At 48.1% G+C, this 18632-nt stretch overlaps 1 protein-coding gene across 3 annotated transcripts in view; it reads left to right on the forward strand.

Annotated features, from left to right (window-relative positions):
* The first annotated feature begins 2471 nt into the window (after positions 1-2471).
* Positions 2472-18632, forward strand: part of LOC144168807 (uncharacterized) — a 42385-nt gene continuing 26224 nt past the window's right edge. The window contains exons 1-3 of one of the 3 annotated variants that reach the window (XM_077697779.1): positions 2472-2740; positions 4176-4342; positions 16138-16518. In XM_077697779.1, coding sequence (XP_077553905.1) covers positions 2691-2740; positions 4176-4342; positions 16138-16160 — 240 coding nt within the window. In that variant the 5' untranslated portion in view covers positions 2472-2690 and the 3' untranslated portion in view covers positions 16161-16518. Of the gene's footprint in view, positions 2741-4175; positions 4422-16137; positions 16519-18632 lie in introns of all 3 variants that reach the window. The other 2 variants (XM_077697778.1, XR_013322242.1) reach the window with 2 other exon arrangements.

Raw genomic sequence — 18632 nt, forward strand, 5'->3', positions numbered from 1 at the left:
CAGCGTACAACATATGATACAGTTTGAAGCGAAAAATGAGAAGAGAGAGAGAGCATAAAAACAATAAACAGAAATGGTCACTCGGGCTCGGAAAGGGTGAATAGAAATTTTTTGAATGTTTCTGTATCTTTAGTATTAACAATGTTATCCGGTAGAACGTTCCAGTCTTTAGCAGTGCGAACAAAGATTATGACTGTGCAAACGTGTTGGTTTTAGGGCGAGGGTATAGAACTTGCTTCGAGTTGCTACTACGATCAGAAGAATGGGTGCGGGGTGTTATGTAGATGCTAGGCGGGGATGCGTAGAAGAATTTGTGGAACAGAGCATGCCTTGACATTTTTCGACGGTTGCCGATGGGAGTAAGGGCGGCACGTTTTTTTTTAATTCTGCCACACTGGTGAACGATGAATAATCTGAGAACGCGAATCTGGCAGCGCGGTTCTGAATACTTTCAATGTTTTCTACCAGGTAGTTCTGGTGTGGGTCCCATACGGCTGCCGCGTACTCAAGTTTTGGTCAGGTTAATGTGGTAAAGGCCTGTATTTTCATGGGGGTGGGAGCAAACTTGAAGGTGCGCTGCAAATAACCTAGGGATCTATTAGCTGCAGAAATGATATGGTTAATATGGACTGACCAAGATAGATCGCTTGTAATGTGTACGCCGAGGTATTTCTAGCAATTAGTGGATTGTAGGAAGGAACCGCCCAGATAGTACTTGTAGGAAAATGGGTTAGTGCGTCTATGAAAGGAAAATGATTTACATCTAACGCATTTAAAGACATTTGCCACGTCTGGCACCAGTGTTGCACAGCTTTAAGGTCTCTCTGCAGGGATAATTGATCGGCTTGACTGGTGATGGTTGCATAGAGGACGCAGTCGTCAGCGAATAGTCGGATTTTGTTAGTAATGCATTGCGGAAGGTCATTGATGTAAATCAGGAAGAGTAGGGGACCAACATGGGCGTCCGGAAGGGGGGGCAACTGCCCCCTCTTGGAAATTCGCATATTTTTATGCACTACAAATAAGCTGCACAGCTTTGTTGGCCCATAATTAAAAAAAAACTTTCCCCTGAAGGACGGAAGAGAGGATAGAGCGACACCGACGTTCTCTCCTTTGTCCCGTCCTTTAGCGCAATGTTTTTTAAATTATGTACGTGAACCAATTAACCCAACAATCCCGGGTACTCAAATAATTAGCACACTCATGCAGGTCCTGCGTATCCGTATGGAACGCCCTTCAGGACTGCGGTCAGCATTAAACTTTAGGCACCGACTAACATTGCCGGTCAGGTGACGGCAGCAAAACAGACTGCCTGTGCTGGCTATTGAAGAGAGCGAATAATTCTGAAAGGTTTGACGGTTTTTTTCCCCTAAACTCTATATTTATGCAGTCCTACCGCAAGAACTTCAGTTTTCGGACAAATTTGCAGCTATTTCTAGCAAAAAATCTTCACCGCTACACCTAGTAGGGAGAATGTAACATCCTCCCGTGCCATCCCATCCCCTTGTACACCCTTTCTTTCGAAATTGCGAAATGTCAGCACGACCCAACCCTCGAAACAAAACCTATAAATCATCCCCTCAAAACGCTTGCACGCCTGTGCTGCATTGAAAGCCAGGGAGGCCAGTAGTATCTTTATTGTGTGAGCCATTTCAACAGACTTCATCACATATGTCATCTTGCAATTTGCCCAGAAAAACCCGAGGCGTCTGCAGCTGCTATTCAAGGAAGAATGACGGAGTGCAGTTGTATGTATGTGAACATATTGTGCTGTGCGCTGGTGATCAGTTGGCGTCAGTCAAGAGCCCTGCAGGCAGCGAGACTGGCCACTCTTCTTTACAAAGTGACAGTAACATTTCGCATTTCTTTTATTAACTTTATTTCTCTGTTCGGTAATCAAATCCAATGTATATTCTCCAAGTCTGGTTCTAATTCGCTATTTGTAATTTTTGTAACCACAAATAGCGCCCTTTTGGTACTATCTAACCGTACCCCCCCCCCCCCCCCCTCCCCACCGCTAATGGATGCCCCCCCTTGCAAAAAGTTCTGCGGACGCCCTTGGGGACCAAGCACTGTTCCTTAGGAACACCGGAAAGGACGGGAGAAGTTCTAGATCGGGAATTGTTTATCATGACAAACTGTTTTCGCCCAACGGGCGTCAGAACAAAAATTCCAAGGCAGGAGGGAGAAGGAGAACGGGTTCGGGCCTGCCCTTGCAGCAGAGAGCGATGCGAAGATGTTTCAAAACAATGGTGGAGCGTTTAAACTTCCACATGTTTTCATTCTCGTTTTATTCTTCATAGCTGGTGTAGCAAGGTGAACGCAATTAAACGTACCCTTTGTCGTTTTCTTTGCACATGTGACTTCGGAATGTGGCCTGAGATACGGATGGAGATTCAAAACTCGCGCTCTTGTTATTTCCGCCGAAGACGTATGTTATAAGCTACTTATAAAAACTCCAAAAGAACTACTTCTGAAATGTTTGAGGAATACGGGCGATTTCCTCACAATTCTGCGTTTTTAAAGCGCTGATTTTGTTTTTGACGCGAAGGGGGGAGAAGCACAGTGGAACAGCCCAGAAAAAGTTTTGGCTTCTTCTAACAATCGGCGGCACCCCCGCGCAGTGTTTTTGGAGGCAGTGCAACACATGTGTCTGTGTGCGTTGAGGTGGTGTGTTCGAGCTCTGGGCTATGCCACCAAAAAGTAACAAGGGCGGAGAAATGGATGCTGCTAAGTTCAGGTGCGTGCGCTTCATACTTTGAAATGGGGCTGTAATGGTTTGTTCACCTCTGACTTGGAAAGCGCTACTCTGCACAGTCTTGGCTGCACGTGCATCTCGATTGTTTGTTTCTCTACAAGATGCAGTCAATGCCACTCGCAACTTTGTGCAGATGTGTACCTTCTTTTACTTTGCGGCCGTGCGGCGGGTCGAGTCTGCTCGTGCAGTGTTGCGCAGCGGTTGTGTTGCACGTGGATATGCCGGAGCTGGCATGTTAAATTAGCCCTGACTTCCTGGGCGTAACATTGAACGCGCCAGTGTTCAAACCACGGCCGCTGGATGAAAGAGATGTCATGGAGTGGCCGTGTTCAAACTCTGCGCAACGGCTGTGGGAACGTTTGGCGTTTGTGTCGACAGTTGTGGCGGCATTGCATTCGTATTGTTACGTTTTGTGTGAAGAAAACTAGCTGTGCTTGTGTGCTGTTTATTTGAAAGGGCAGCGTGTTGTTAATAACGGTTCGTTTTGTGGTTTGGGACAGCGCTGAAGGGTGGAAAGTTTGGCAAACGGTTCGAACATTTTGGCGAAACGGCGCGGCTGGACAAGTACACAAAAAGAAGAAATCAGACAGAACTAGCGCTGTACAAAAAAAAGTTCACCGATACTGACTGAACATGCGCACACGTTATCTGTGTAACGTCACACATGCAAACTCGAAAAAAAAAGTCTCAATATTCACTCTTACAATCAACCAACAATCAAGAAAGGCGAACTCTTTATATTGTAAGCGCACAGAGGCCTGGCTAACGCACTCATCACTCCAAGCCTGGTTATATTTGCAAGCTTTATTCACTCTCGTTGGAGCTGATTAGTGTCTGTACAGGACAGCAGGTTTTTCAAGATTGGGCGCACATGCGCACGGGCGACAATGATCTGACAGGTGGGATGTAGCTATTCACATTAACTGCAGCTATTTCAAAGCCTTGATTATTTCTTGTTTTGTATTATTTATTGCTCTGGCAGCTGTCAGGTTTTGATTATCGGAACACACATTTTGTTGTGTAAGAGCAATTTGAATTTTAGTTTTTATTTATGTGCGCGTGTTTATAAGAAATCAAAAATTGCAAATCAATGATGTTTGACCAGAACAATGCCGCCAAACAGACTTGCACGGCTTCAAAACTTGTCTTTGGATGCTCCAAATCTGCTCTGAAATATCTGCTCTGAACTGGTGGGCTACTGAAAGTGGCATTCCAATTTTGTGCTGTTTATTCCTTCATGAAAGCGCATTGATTGACTATGAAGTATACAAAAAGCGATTGGGAAGAGAGTTTATTTCAGATTCAATCCCTGGAGGCTATTCAAAATGTGGCAGATTCAATGAGGAGAGATTCTCGTGGTGTTTACGTAGAAAGCAGTGCCGTCAATGTGATGTGGCCTTTTTGTGTTGTTCCCCAGGCATGCTTTGTTCCCTTCTCCCCCCGGCTTGCAGGGCATCAATTCCCAGTCCAGCATGTGGGCCGGGCTGCTTCCAACCAGTCTTGCCAGCTTGTCCCGCCTCCAAGTTCAGCTTGCCTGCCTAGCTCAGTGGCATTGTCGAGACCCTCCACAAGTTTCACTACAAGGTATGGGTCTGCCATGGGCCGCCACGGAGCCGCGCATTGCTGGAAGAGAAAAGGGCCAAGCACTGCATACATCCTGAAGGTATCTGATTTTGCCTGATAGTGGGCTTTGTGGGTGGAGCTGTGTGACTACGTTAGTGATTCGGTGTGTGTGTTAGCAACTAACAATCTGTTAAGCGCTGCCTTGATAACAAGAATTTATTTTGCCTGCAGCCGGCATTTTATTCTCCCGTTCATTATGCCGGCAGTGTGTTGTCCGATCTCTTTCTATGTTGTCAAATTTCTGGTTCTGGGTTTTTTTCTGCCGGTTCTTCAGCTCTTCCGTAATCACGTGCGCGTGAAATCGGCTCCCTCTCAACTTAACTCGCAGAAAGGATGTAGTCATGGGGCGACAATTCCGTTGAGACCTCCTCATCAGCGTCACTCAAGCCACCGTCGTTTGCCACAGATAGCAAACCTACGGAAACGATGACACTGCCGGGCGATGACTTTGCGGCTTCTTCCTTCATGTCGTACGAGTGAGCCAGTGATATGACCTTCTGTGTGGGTGATCAGTTCAAAATTTTTACCGAGCTTGAAGCAAAGATAGAAGTCCACAGCCAGGTACACTTTGTGTAGCTACCATCTCTACTGGTAGAGTGCCAGCAAAAATACAGAGCAGAAAGTTCATCAACCGGCATTTTCGGGTCCTGTTGATCCTGCCGACGGCTGGCATTTTTTGTAGGGAGCGAGTGCACATCCCTACATGAATACATGGCCGGCAGCAGGCGACTTTTGAACTGACTGACAGCAACATGTATCCCCACGTACCGGCTGCCGACACGCTATGCCATTAATTAAGCTGACCGCTGATTGGGCCGACACAGCCAACACAATGGTGGGTCCACCGTCGCAAAGAGTTCAGTGGTGCCATTATATTTCAGGATAATGCCGGATATTTTGCTACATCAGACAGTGGCGACATGGAGTCCCGGGGTTCCTGGGTTCTGCAGGACGAGCTTCTGCTGCTAAGTGCTCTAAGCTGCTTGTCCCACTTGGTGTCTCCCACATGACTCCTACTTAGTGGTACCCATTGTGCAAATAGTTGTACTTTTCGAATAATGAATCAGAGTTTCTTTAACATTTTTTTCAAATAATTTCAGAATATTCGGAGCCAGATTCGGAAAGGTTTAGTGCTGATAATGTCTGTTCACAGGAGGCCTGCCATATCTCCGTGCCCTTCTCTTGCCCACGCATGCTCTGCACTCACGGAACATCACCCAGTTTCTCTCAGGTCATACAGCGTTGCTCTTTTGCCTGCTTTGAATCATAATCTGGAACTGCTTCATAATTTGAAACCACTAAAACTATTTTGTATGTGTACCAATGAAATGAACTCTGTTTCGTTTCACCTTTTTTTCACATATTTTATTGCACAGTAAGCATGAACATCAATTTTGCAGATATGAATCGTATACCATTTAACACAGAACCAATATTCATAAAGCACAATGTAAACTTTAACAAAAAAAAGGAATTTGATGCAACTGATGGCTGAGGCAAAAAAAAAAGGGACCCTCATTCATCCACATTGAGCACAACGCCTTTTTTTTTTGCGGCTGCCTCTTGAGGGAAGTGCAAGGAAGGTGAAGCCAGTTGAGGCACCACTCACATGATTGCATCAGGGTCTTCCAAATTCCCACGGCACGCATGACACAGCCAATGATGCCGGGACCTCTTCACGTTTTATGGGGAGGTTACAACACGCCATGCATCGTCTGTGAAAAAACTCATTACAATGCTAATGTCCATGCTCTCATCCAAGATGCCACAGTGAAGCAAGTCGGGTCGTCTCGCTACATCTTCTTCAAGTAGCCTGCCTTTAAGTGCACTGGTTGCAGAGTCTGAACCTACCAGCCGTGTGACGATCACAGTCTTGTTTTCAAAGAGGGGAGTGACCTGAATGGGCCACGTTCCCTGGCATGTTTACTTTTCCTGGAAAATCCAATCACTGTTAGCGTGTTTCTTTTTGGCCGTCCACATTTTCGCATTGGAGGTGCCTACTTGGCGTCTTCTAAAGCGGTGTAGAAAGAAACGGGCTGTGCTGTGTTCCTTGGCTGATTGATTCAAAGCGTCACCACGGTTTGCTACTTCAGGGACTTGAGCTGTCCTTGCATAAGAAGTCTGAGCAACTTCAGCTGGTGCCGCAGTTCAGAGGCTTGCATCATTCTCTCGTTGCACTTCGGTGACCTCTGGCAGCCTGGTGTTAGAAAGTTAAAAAAAAAACTTCAGTTGCTGCTAACGTGCAGTGGGCCTTGTCAGTGTTGCCTGATGTTTTAGGAAGTTCTGCAGACATGGGGCATGGCTCGTGAGCGACAGAGCTGGCACTAACACCGTGGTCATCGTGAGTGCCAACTTCACTTGCATTAGTTTCGAGACGTGCATCATTGCCAACCATCCAGTGATGTAGAAGAGCCTCGAGGGTTTCCATCCTTCTTTGAAACTGAGATGACCATGCCCCTTTTCCACACCTAGGTGATGCAAACACGTGTCAAAAATCAAGTTCTTGTTGCAAAAATGAAAACAAAACTGATTTTAAAATGGCATTTTCTGAGCTAACCCCAAACAGCTTTACTAGTTCCAGCAATGCCTGGAACGCTATAAAAAAGGGTTCCCGAGGAATCGTTCAAATTGAGCGATTTTGAATAGGTGCAGTCACGAAAGAGGTAAAGGCCTGTTCACAATTGCAATTAGCGCAACAAAGGGACGGGATTTCTAGTGCTCTAGTCAGCTGGAATCGCTCAAGTCGCTGTTGTTGTGCGAGAACGATCGGTCTCAACCATTTTTTGTCAGTTTGACGAGTGACTAGAGTGACAGCGACTATAATGACAGTGGCAGTGACTAGAGCTCGAGTTGCATATGTGAATGGGTCTTAAAGGGGCCATGAAAACAAAATGCAAGATTTGGTTATTTACAAGGGCATTTTGTCTCGGTAACAATGATACAAATTTTATCGCAAACTTCGAACAAATATTGGAAATATTTAAAAAAACGGGAAGCAGTGGACACTCCTTAGCCACCTTCTGCAACTTTTCTGTATGACATTGCAGAATGTTGTTTGTGTGATTGGTGGCTACCGAACTAAACCATTGCAAAGACACATGACTAGATGATTGTGGTGAGGCCCCTACATCCGTTCGATTGCATCACTTGAATGCTAACATGCAGTAAAACACACTGAAATGTATGTTTTTAGTACTGGCCCGTATGACGTCACTCCTGCCCACAACACATCAGAGTAGCACAAATTTGAATTTTTCAATACTGCGTTTTTTTTTGGTTAAAAAACGCCTTTCGTGACTGAAATGAAGTTGAATGAAGTACTTAAAGGGGCCCTGAAAGGCATTTTGAGCACACTAAATGAACTAGCGCAACCGTTAGATTGGGTCGTCAACGTCCTCTGTGCCAAGTATTACTCTTACGCGCAGCGGAAAGCTGACACTTTTGTCGCAAAATTTGTCGTTTTTATCTCACCCTTTCCTTCGTGTTTTTGGACGCCGCCATCTTCACATGTCTACATCATCGATTCCCAGATGTTCGTCACGAGCTAGACATCCTGCTATTGGGCGGCTTTTTCACGCACTTCCGGCAAAGAGATCAGTCGTCTGCTCAGCGTCGGCTCGCCGGCTGATCTGCCGGCGGAGTGCCGGAGTGCTTGGACATTTTACGACAAACGAAACAAGTGTAAAACAAACGCTTAACCGTTTGTATTGAATGCAACACGGCCATAACACGACATGGATATTCTGTTACCTGAGTACGTTCCATAAAGCGTTGAAGCCCCGTGGCACTTCTTTCGTGCAATCGCAGAGAACGCCCTGAGCCGAAGGCCCGGGTTTGACGCATACATTTTATTCACCTTCAAAACAATCCAGAGATGCGTTTCTAACGAACACAACGTCACAACATGCGTTGAAAGTCTGAACCACGATTGACAGAGGATGGGTTGCCTCCTGCCCGTCGTAAATTCGGTACTCGCCTCGCGCGCGCTTTGCGGGGACGAACAGCAAGTCACTTAACTCTGGCGCACAAGCCGAGATGGCTTTTAGCCACGCACACTGCACATACCCCATGCGAGGTTGAGTCGTACGTCGCTCGAGAAAGATAATCCAGACCATGGGAAGCACTATCCACCCGCAGAAGCACAACGTCGCATTTCATCGCGAAACAAAGGCGTTCACAACACACACACCACCGCCTCCTATAATGTCAAACGCATCTCGCACTTCCCAATGGGAGTGAGTGGTACGCCTGCAGTGCCCACATGTAGCAAAGTGGCGCCCCAAGCTGAACCGGGATCACGCAACCGTAACTGACTTCTAAAGCGGTTTGTGCCTTGTTGCCAAGGCAACCGATGTTTGAGATTGTCAAAGAAAATGCGCTCGCTCCAGCGCTAGAAAGCTCAGAGCCGCGCCGGAGCATGTTTTGCCAACGTTGCCGCTCTCCACCACGCGTCGCCCCAAGCTAAACTGGTCACATGATTGAAGCGTTTTGTGCACGGGTTCTGTATTGGTTTAATATGACTTTTTCACATGCCGCCGGCAGGAATTACCACCACCGCAAAATAAGACCCGGCACCAGCGGGGCCACATCTGATACGGCGCTTTTTGGATAAACAGTGCGCGGTGCATCAAGGGAACGAGCGCACGACCCTCCCCGTGCGGCTGCGAGTTCGCCGCCGATAAAAAGTCATGTGTCGCCATCAACGTACACCGCGAAAGGGCAAGGCCAGGCCGCCGCATACATGCGGCCAGATTTTTCGTTCGCTTTTCCAGCCTTGATCGGAGTGCGGGATTCATGGTGTCAACAAAGCTTGCCCGTAGCAGACGGCTGTGTGAGCAGCGCAATAGCGGAAGTACGTCACCTCTGCGGAGCGCAGCATCATGGGAGGCAAGGCTCGCGCGCCGTCAACAGTGGAGAGTAAGTCGAAAGGAGGAGGAAACGCGGAGCGACGATAATGCACGGTTTTTGATTTACGATTTCTCAACTAATACTCATCGCTTTAACAAAATTCTTGCGGGAGGAGATTGCAAATACATTGCTTTATTTGGGTACATGTACATCCATGCATCGGCGGAAGGTATTTCAGGACCCCTTTAAGTCGAGGTCTCTCAAGTTAAACAAAGCTGTATTCTGTCTTTACTACTCGCGGCAAACATACTGCACCAGTCACCAGTACCGCGAATGGTCTTGCGTTGTGTTTGAACTAATTTAATAAATTAGGGCGTAATGATTACTTATGAAGATGCTCGGGCAGATGCTTGTGCCATGGACTGCATGCACGGAGGCAAAAGCGTCCATGGATGAAGCAGGACTTCACACTCTGGTACGTTGTGCCTCTGACATGTTTGCAATCTTCCCAACTCCCTTCTTTGCTGCCTCAATGGTGCGTGCATCTCTCCACCAAAGCTACACAAAGTGGGCCTGGCTGTAGGCTTCTATCTGCACTTCCAGTTCGGTAAAACTTGGGAAATGATCACCTGTGCGGAAAGTCACATCACTGGCAACTGGCTGCAGTTTTCGCACAGGTCCTTGAAAACCTTGAAAACCCTTGAATTTAGAAGTATCAATTTCAAGGCCTGGAAAGTCCCGGAATTTTTAAGCGGTCCTGGAAAACCCTTGATTTTTCTGGAGAAAATCAATGGCCCTGTCTTTTCACAAGAATTTGAAGTGTTTGTCGTGTTACAATGGATCTAAACCTCTGGGGCCTCTGAGAAATCGGAGACATCGGAGCTGCTTATACCCCTCTTTTCCAAGTGGGCGCTACGCGCCCCTTGCAAAATTAAGTCCCACGACGCCTGGCGGGCGTCTTTTTTTCTTTATAGGCGTGGGGCCATACCCTTGGATTACTGGACAGAGGTCATAGGGGTTGGTTTTAGTATTTTCTGGCATGCTGGACGCAGGGTTTTTATAGCCCGATGCCGGAAGTACCAACGCCAACACACCTGTGCTTTTCAGTTGGCAAAGATCGTGTGGGAGCAAGTTATCGCCCCGTCTGAATCGTCCTTCAAACATGGAGACGCCGCTCTCTGCTGCAGTTGTAGCCCAGCTTGAGGAGTGCGGCGTGCCTCTGGTTACGGGAGGCGGGTTCCGCCATTCCCGGCCTCTGCCCCCGCGACCTAGGGAGAAGGCGGATAAAGCGGTGCAGCAGAAGATCGATGCTGTGCGTCACTCCCTCCCCAAGCACGTCAACGATGGGTTTGACAATTGTGTTTTCGGGCAATGTCACTGATCTCTCCCTCCAAGCTCAAGGTTATACTGAACTTGTGGCCAGAGCCCGCACTTTGACTTTGATGTCTTCTGGGACGTCTTTCTGCGCATGGCTACCGACCTGCTTCTTGGTGAGAATGGTGAGATAGCGCAGATAGCCGTCCCCGACATCACAGTTCCGGCTCTCATGTCACAGCAGCAGACCGCATCCTCGGCTGGCCTCCTCCCATTAGTGATGCTCTTCGGTTCCCCTTCTGGTAGCAAGAAAGAGATGCAGGCAAGCACCACCATGGTCAACGAGAAAGTGTTGCACCGCGTGGCCCTCCGGACAGTTTGCCGTTCAAACCCATGGCCAAGCCGGAGGTGATTAAGAAAGGCAAAAAGGTCAGGGTAATATACGAGAGTCAAGCCAATTACATGGTCCTAAAGCACGCCTTTGGTGGCATAGTCTCGCTTGAACGGGATCCCGCCTCGGGAAGGTGCATCGGGATGTCCTCTCACGAGGGCGCCTCACGTGCCATTTTCGAACGCTGGTTTCATGTCTACCATCGACGCACTGGGGGAGACTGGCCTGGCTTCCTTGACTGGCTCGAGACCATGCATGGCCACGAGTCCGATAAGAAGTCCTGGGAGGCCTCCCCAGGTCCCACTGATCTTTGGGCATATCTGGCCATGCTGTTAGTTCAAGTCGATCTGACAGCCCTCTCGCAGGGGGCAATACGTCTGTTATGCAGGGCACTGGCTTACTACAGTTTCCCCGCGGTTTAAGTTCATGGTTGCAAAGTCTTCCATGCCCCCTACCGCATTGGTTCGGGGTCCTATCTCACAGCACATGGAAACACATGGAGGCCTCCTTCATGGCTGACTATGTCCTGGACCGCCTCGCTGACCAGGGTCTCATCACTCTGGAGGAGGAGGAATATCTCCAGCAGTTCGGCATTCTCGGGGATGACTTTCGCGGGCTGGTGATCCGCCGGGAAACCGCCGAGCTCTTTGACAGGACCATTGACCAGGTCTTCGGAACAGTCACCGTGGTACCACCTCCACGCCCCCCATCTTCGGAGTGCCCAACGAAGGTGACTCCCTGGAGTTCTTCCGTAGAAGGCACATCAGGATTGGTGATGAGATAAGAACCTTTCGTGAGCCTGTCAGGGTTCTCGCAAAGCTGATTCATGGCACGGCCGCCACCAATGCCTCGCGCTTTGTGGCCAGCCTTCAGGCCATGCTCTACGACATTGGCTACAACCCCTGGCTTCATTCTGTACTCCTCCAGCTCATTCCGGACTGCAAGATCAACCAGGCCAAGTACGAAGCGGAAGTGGAGAGAAAGATATGCAAGGTGCCCGCCATGCGAGGTCATCCGTCAGACTTCTTTCCCAGCTTCAACGTCTGTGCGGACGCTGACGGCTCCCAAGCGAATCATGCACTTTCTGCTTATGCCTTCCTTGTGAGGCACAAGCAACGTGCAATCAACACGGAGAGGCTCTATTAGAGCGACAAAGGGGTAGCAGGGGCCGCCTGAGGGGGCGGCCTGAGGGGCCTGGCGTCTCCCTCCTCCACAACTGTAGCTGCCGTTTGGCAACCAGCGGATCCATTGATCAAATGTAAAGAAACATTGTAACAATCAAGTTTCAGTGTATTGCGTGAAATTATAAGTTTGGAAAATTTTCATTATTACAAGGCAACATTGGGAGCAGGCACTTGTCAATCCAATCCATGTCACGGTACAATCCAGTGAAAGCCAAAGAAAGGCCCAGAGGAGCAAAAAGATTACAGGAACGACATACTGACAATGCCACACCTCGAATGAGATCATACAATAAAAAAAAAATGTGCTGGGACAGTACGTAAAGATGATATGATGACAAACAAGCACTAAGTGCACCGGCTTCAGGAAGCTTGTTTTCTTAAAGGGGCCCTAAACAGGGTTCCGAAGGTTGCGATTTTATGCGCGCAAGAGTGCGCATTCCCGGCAACGTATCCCAAATATTACACCTCTGCGTAATGCAGGGCCGCACAAACAAGCAAAAAAGATCCTTCCTTCTTTTCTCTTTTACCTGCGCTTCTTCGTCGCCATTGTGAGGAACATTGACGTCACCGAGGAAAATAGACGTCGTCGTCTCTGACGCAGAAGGCACTGCCATCGACGCCGCCGCCCGGGCGCTATTCACCGCAGGCAGCTGGAAGCAGGTGGGCGGAGCATGCGCATCAGGTTCTAAGAAACAAAGAAAAAGAAAACGCGACGCACTGCTACGCGCAGCCAATGAAAGCGCGTATCGAGGAGCAATGAGGGCCTTGTCAAGTTTCTCTAGGTGGTTCTTGCTCGGAGCAGGGGAGTTCGTAGCTTCCACAGTGCTTTGGAAGCGCGGAGAAAGGGAAACCAGGGGAAATGCTCCAGGCCTCATAGCTGGCCTATACGCTGGCCCTTTTTAGTGAACGATAAGTCGGGGAATACTAAACGCTTTTAAACCATTTTTGCTGGAGGACGTTCCTTGGATAGTACTCCAGCGATTGCATGCATAAAATCGCAACCTTTGGAACCCCGTTTAGGGCCCCTCTAAGCCCCTGCTGACTTCCATACCACAAACTGCTAATTTCTTTAAGGTGGGGAAGCAAACGACACAATAACAGCCAACAAGAGACACCCCTCTCCAGCGAGGCTATTATCCCCTACGTTCACGGTGTTGCACAGGCTAAAGGTAGCAGGGAAAATAGGTGTTACAGTTTTGTTCTGTGCGTTACGCAAGCTCTCCTCTTCGTAGAAGAGTCTAGAAGGCCCTAAGAAACAAATCGGCATTGAGAAACACTTGACCGTAAACATTTCCACAGAGATCTGTCTGGCTGGGTTCAGCAATTTTAGAAGCTAATGTGGCTTCAGCCACAGTTTGTATGAACTACTACCCTACGATTCAGTCTCTTCCTGTGGGGCTGACTAGTTTGGTGACAGACATACCTCATTCACAAGTGTGCAAGTGCACTGCTGACTGTAAAATGTGGCATCAGGTTGGTGAGTGCTGCAACCAGCAACACGATGTCATCTAAATAATCCTTCATAAAGTAAAGCACAGTATTCTTTAGTATGCGGAAACGCTTCATTCGCCCAATTATTTGTTCCACTCGGATGCGCCGGCAGGAAATCTCTCTGGACTCTGTAACTTCAATTTGGGAAAGCTGGTTTTTTCTCTTAGTGTAGGAAGGTACAACCAGTGTCACCCCAAGTACTGCAAGCTCTTCTGTGACATTGAAGCCCCCGTCTGCCATCACTGCGTCACCATATTCCAGCTTCTTAGTGAAGTCTGTCAGGAGGACCAGCTGCTTATCGCTAACCTTGCCACCCCAACATTCTGAAATGTAAGAAATAAGCCCATTTGGTGCGATCCCTACCAGCACTTTCACGGTGTTCGAATTCTTGTGCTATGACCATGTTGTGCTTTGTGCTGTTGAGGCACTGAGGCGAATCTCCGTGCTGTCAATGATGACGCGGACGCGACGAAACCTTCTACATTTAAATATCTTCGGTTGCCACGCGTAAAACGGCTCCTCATCTGGCCACACAACAAGTCCCTTTAGCTCACTCACCAATGTTGTCAGGGAACTCTCAAATATTTTTGAAGCACAATTCCTGGATATTCTGAAAAGGTCTGCCAAGAAACAAAGGTGGATGTCAAGGCGTAGCCTCATCAGAACAAGCAGTACTTGGTCTTCGTGGCTTACAGTCTCCACAGAGCAGCAAGAATTTTTGTAGAGGGAGACAACCCATCTAAATGTTTCCTCATTAGGCAGGCCTGTGTAGTATGTGACCTTGTTGGAGTTGCCAGCTATTTTAGCATACCCCCATGGAGCAGCATCTCCGTCTCCAAAACTTCCTTTCGCCCGAAGGTCTTCAAGCTCCTTTTCTAGGGCTGTCACTTTCTCCTGCAGAGCGTTGTATTCCAGACACATTGTTACATATTTCTCCTGCATGTGTAGCTGGTGGTTGTTAGAAAGTACGCCAGTGTGGCGTAGTGGTCCAGGTGAACCTGGCTGTGGAAACTGCAGGCTGTGGAAACTGCAGGAATGAAAACTTAACAACGGCTTTACAGATTGGGGGAGATATGACCAGCAAACATGGCCCTTCTGGAACTGCAAGGACAGGTCTAGGAATTGCAACACATCCTTTTTTGGAACTTTTGATGTGAAAGTCAGGCCTTTTCCCCTTTGTTTAAACAGTTCCAATGCATCGATCATATTCTGGGTAAAATGTCCACGAACACTAGTCATCCACATATCTGAAGACATGTTGTGCGATCCCCTCAAAGTCTTGTTCCAAGGCTCTGTCAATCCTACCCAGAAAAATGTTACTAAGCACAGGCGCCACTCTGGAGCCGATGCAAACCCCCGGCTTCTGCACAAAAAGATTTTTCTTGAAAGACACAACTGTAGAGCATAAATAAAACCATAACAGCTCTAGGAAGCTTTCCACAGGAATGCCAGACTTGTTTCTGAAAGTCACTTCGTTATTGTCTTCACAAATGGTATCTTTAACACAAGCCATTAAGTGGTCATGGGGCAACGAATAAAACAGGTCTTGTATGTCCGCACTGAACGCGTAGCATGTCGCTGGGTTGCGTTCGGTTAGCACATCGCATTAATAGCACATCGTTAGCACATCGTTAGCTATCGCACTAATAGACGAGTAAATAGATTTTCTTGACAAGTCGTGTGTGTAAAGTGCGTACGTGATATGGTTGTGTGACTCGTGTATGATTTCATCAATTTTTTATCTCTTTATTGCTTAAATAACACGTGTTCTTCCAATAAGATTTCAGTTGCTAGACTGCGCCTGCGTCGTCTATTCTCTTCTCTGTGTGTTGTTTCCATTCGCGCTGACCACCATGAATGCTATCCAACTCGCCCAATTTGCTACCTTGTTACAGAAGGACCAGGGAGTGCAACTATACCAAACAGTAATTTTATCACTGTTTCTGCAATTGCTGTAGATTTATTAAATGTCAGGTCATCAATTATCAATGTTTTCGTACAACAAAATGCAAACAAAATTGTACTAGTATAAATAAATTCTATATTTTTGTGGTTTTATTGTGCTGTTCAGTTTTTAAGCTTTCGAATGCAGTAAGAATGACATATATCTGACTAGTACATCTCAAGATATTGTACCGGACAGTTGACCTCATGGGAAAAAAAACTGGTTTTGAGAAAACAAGGCATAAAGTTCATAAATGCAGGGGAAAATGGCCATTTAGCCAACTTCAAATGGTGACAGCTTTGTAAATACTTATGGTACAGCTATAATATTTCGCAGTTACATTCTTTGGGACTTATAGACTGCAAATAAAATTAATACAGAAAATTGATTTTTTGCCAAATTCTTGGTCCTCAAGACCCCCCTTAAAAAATGCACTCCCCCCTTTCCCCCGAGTTGCCAAAAATTTGATTTTTAGGCTCCTAAGGTAACATAATAAATGTCATCATTCTGCTCCAAATCAATGTTCTTCTGCTCCAAAATGGAGATTTTGCTGCTCCAAAAACTGCTCCCAAATCTGATTCAGCTGTCTCACCCCTGAGGAGGTGATCTCCACATGGCGCGAGGCTCGCTGGTTCTCCTGGCAGACTTGGCAGCTCTGCACCATGCGAGCAATGTCCTGGTCCAGGCCTGGCCACCAAACGTGGGATCGGGCCACCATCTTGGTCTTCTTCACGCCTGGATGACCCGCGTGCAGCAACTGCAGGACCCTGTACCGCAGGCTCTGTGGAATCACCACCCTGGAACCCCACAGCAGGCAGCCCTGCTGCAGGCTCAGCTCAGCGGCCTTGTGGCTGTACGTCCGCTCAGCCAACTCCTCCCCTTGGGACACCGCCTTGGCGACCTGTAACAAGACTGGGTCTCGGCTGGTCGCCTGCGACACTGCCGATCTGGAGAGCTCCTCCGGGTAAGCGTGCTCCAGCATGAACACGTCGGCAGGTTCGGGAACAGCAGCAGGCACCTCCGGCAGGAGCAGTCAGCTCAGGACATCAGCAGGTGCCAGGTCCTTTCCCGGACGGTAGACCAGCCGGTAGTTGAGGGCCGCGAGCCTCAGGGCCCAGCGCACCACTCGAGCGTACCACTCGAGCGCACTACCACTCGATCGCGGAGTGCGCAGCATGCTGGTGGTATTGCCGGCTGCATCAGCGTGGCGCATTTTCGCGAGTAGAAAACGCCCCATGCGGTTCACACTTTATTTAGACCATAACCATGGGAACAAGGATGCAGAGCTGTCCCCACCTCGTAGCACCTTCGATTTCTTGTTTCTTTTGCCGTTACTAGCGGTAGAAGGTTCGATTTCGATTCTAAGTCGACCCCCCAACATTGGATTGTCAAATTTGAAAAAAAGGGTCGACCTATAATCGTGTAAATACGGTAATCTACGGCGTGTTTCCCCGATCTACAATGTAGACCAGTGATCGCCAAGCTAAGTTTCTAGGTTTCCTTTGTTTGCAAAAAATGTATAAAGCAGGAAATCGTGAAGCATTTACTGCTCGCAGAAACACTCCGCGCACACACCCGCTTTGCCTGCCCGCATGGCTGACGGAGTGGCTCGAACCGACGCAGGTCACAGCAGCAACAACTTATTGCCGCTTTTTAAAATCGCACAAGTCGTGGAAAAGAAGTTCTAGATTGGTGAAAGTGGGTGTTAGTGTGATGAAAAATTGTGCCAGGTAGTGTCGTCAGGTGTGGCTTTCAAAGCAATGCTCAAATATCTGCCGTGGTCTACGCCGACTGGCCGCAGAGGTCTGTCCCAACGCTGCCAGCCCGTTCACGCGCGGTGTGGTGAGTGGCCGAAGGATGGCGATACCTGCGTGCAAGAATCAGCCAAGGCCATGGCAGGTACCTTGATCATCGATCGCTTACACGGCAATCACCGCAGATACAAAAGTTGTGTTAGAGACTGTCATTCGCAACTGTAACGGTAGCGGCGATGAAATAGCTGCCGCGACGCTAAGCCTAAAGTTCCTAACACTCGATCACGTGCATCCGAAGCCGACTGCGAGCTGTTGAAGAAGACCCTCTCATCGCGTGCGCGCATGTTACGTTTGGGTTTCCCTAACTTCTGGGGGCCCCCAACACTCGGTTCTCCTATTCTAGAACTCCCCATTACCCTAAATCATTGACGACGTGCTTCACCTCGGTCGGGAAGACACCGCGCCTTGACGACAGGCCTAGAATAGTCGGGCTGTGGGCGATCCTGCGTGGTCCGCCTGCAGCCTCCGTAGGATTTTTGATCCAATAAAGTCGATTTTTCTCTTCTCTCTCTCGCCTCGTACACAGCCTCGCCTTCTGTGAGCAGTCGTGAGTTTCGAAATTGATGCTAGAGAAAGGCAGGGTCGCTGTAGACAGACAGAAGCCCACGTTGCAATTATAAATTCCCATGCTGAGGTCTTAATGAAAACTTATAGCCAGGTTGAAACCCACTTGAAGGCATTGAAAACTTGGTATATACCATTCATACATTCTGGGCAAGTCGCAAAAAGTAAACATGTCAGCTGTGCACAGTGCAGGCTACGGCAGTGATCGTTAATAAAATCCGGGCATAAATATAAAAAAAATATTGTAGGGGAAATAGGCACTGCTTAAGCCAAACTGCAGGTCATAGCAGCACTTTTAAGCATGTGTGGCGGAGCAATTCGATCACCGTTCTCGCGTAGTCATTCATTTACCAGGCAATGCGCACAGTACATGCGGTAAGGTCACAAGTGAGCGACACATTTCCGCCGCTGTTACAAGGTGTTTCCTTGCCCACACAGTCACGTACATGTCACGTCACTAGTATTTCACAATGAATTTACAGCGTACTTTTCTCAGCATCAGTTGCATCGTCCTTGGCGTTAGCTGGCTGTGCACGAGCTGTGGGTCTTGATGGTAACAACTGCCTAAACGCGGCGGTCGGTGATTGCTTGCTCGGATTATTCGGTCTGCAGAGCACATTTTTGGGTAATTTGCATCGAATTCACAAAGAGGGAGGAGACGGGGGCCACAACAACAACAACAAAAAAAATAACAAGCGGT

This window comes from Haemaphysalis longicornis, unplaced genomic scaffold (assembly GCF_048455015.1).
Source record: "Haemaphysalis longicornis isolate Haplotype H1 unplaced genomic scaffold, Haemaphysalis longicornis Haplotype H1 scaffold_2, whole genome shotgun sequence".
Classification (NCBI taxonomy): Eukaryota; Metazoa; Arthropoda; class Arachnida; order Ixodida; family Ixodidae; genus Haemaphysalis; species Haemaphysalis longicornis.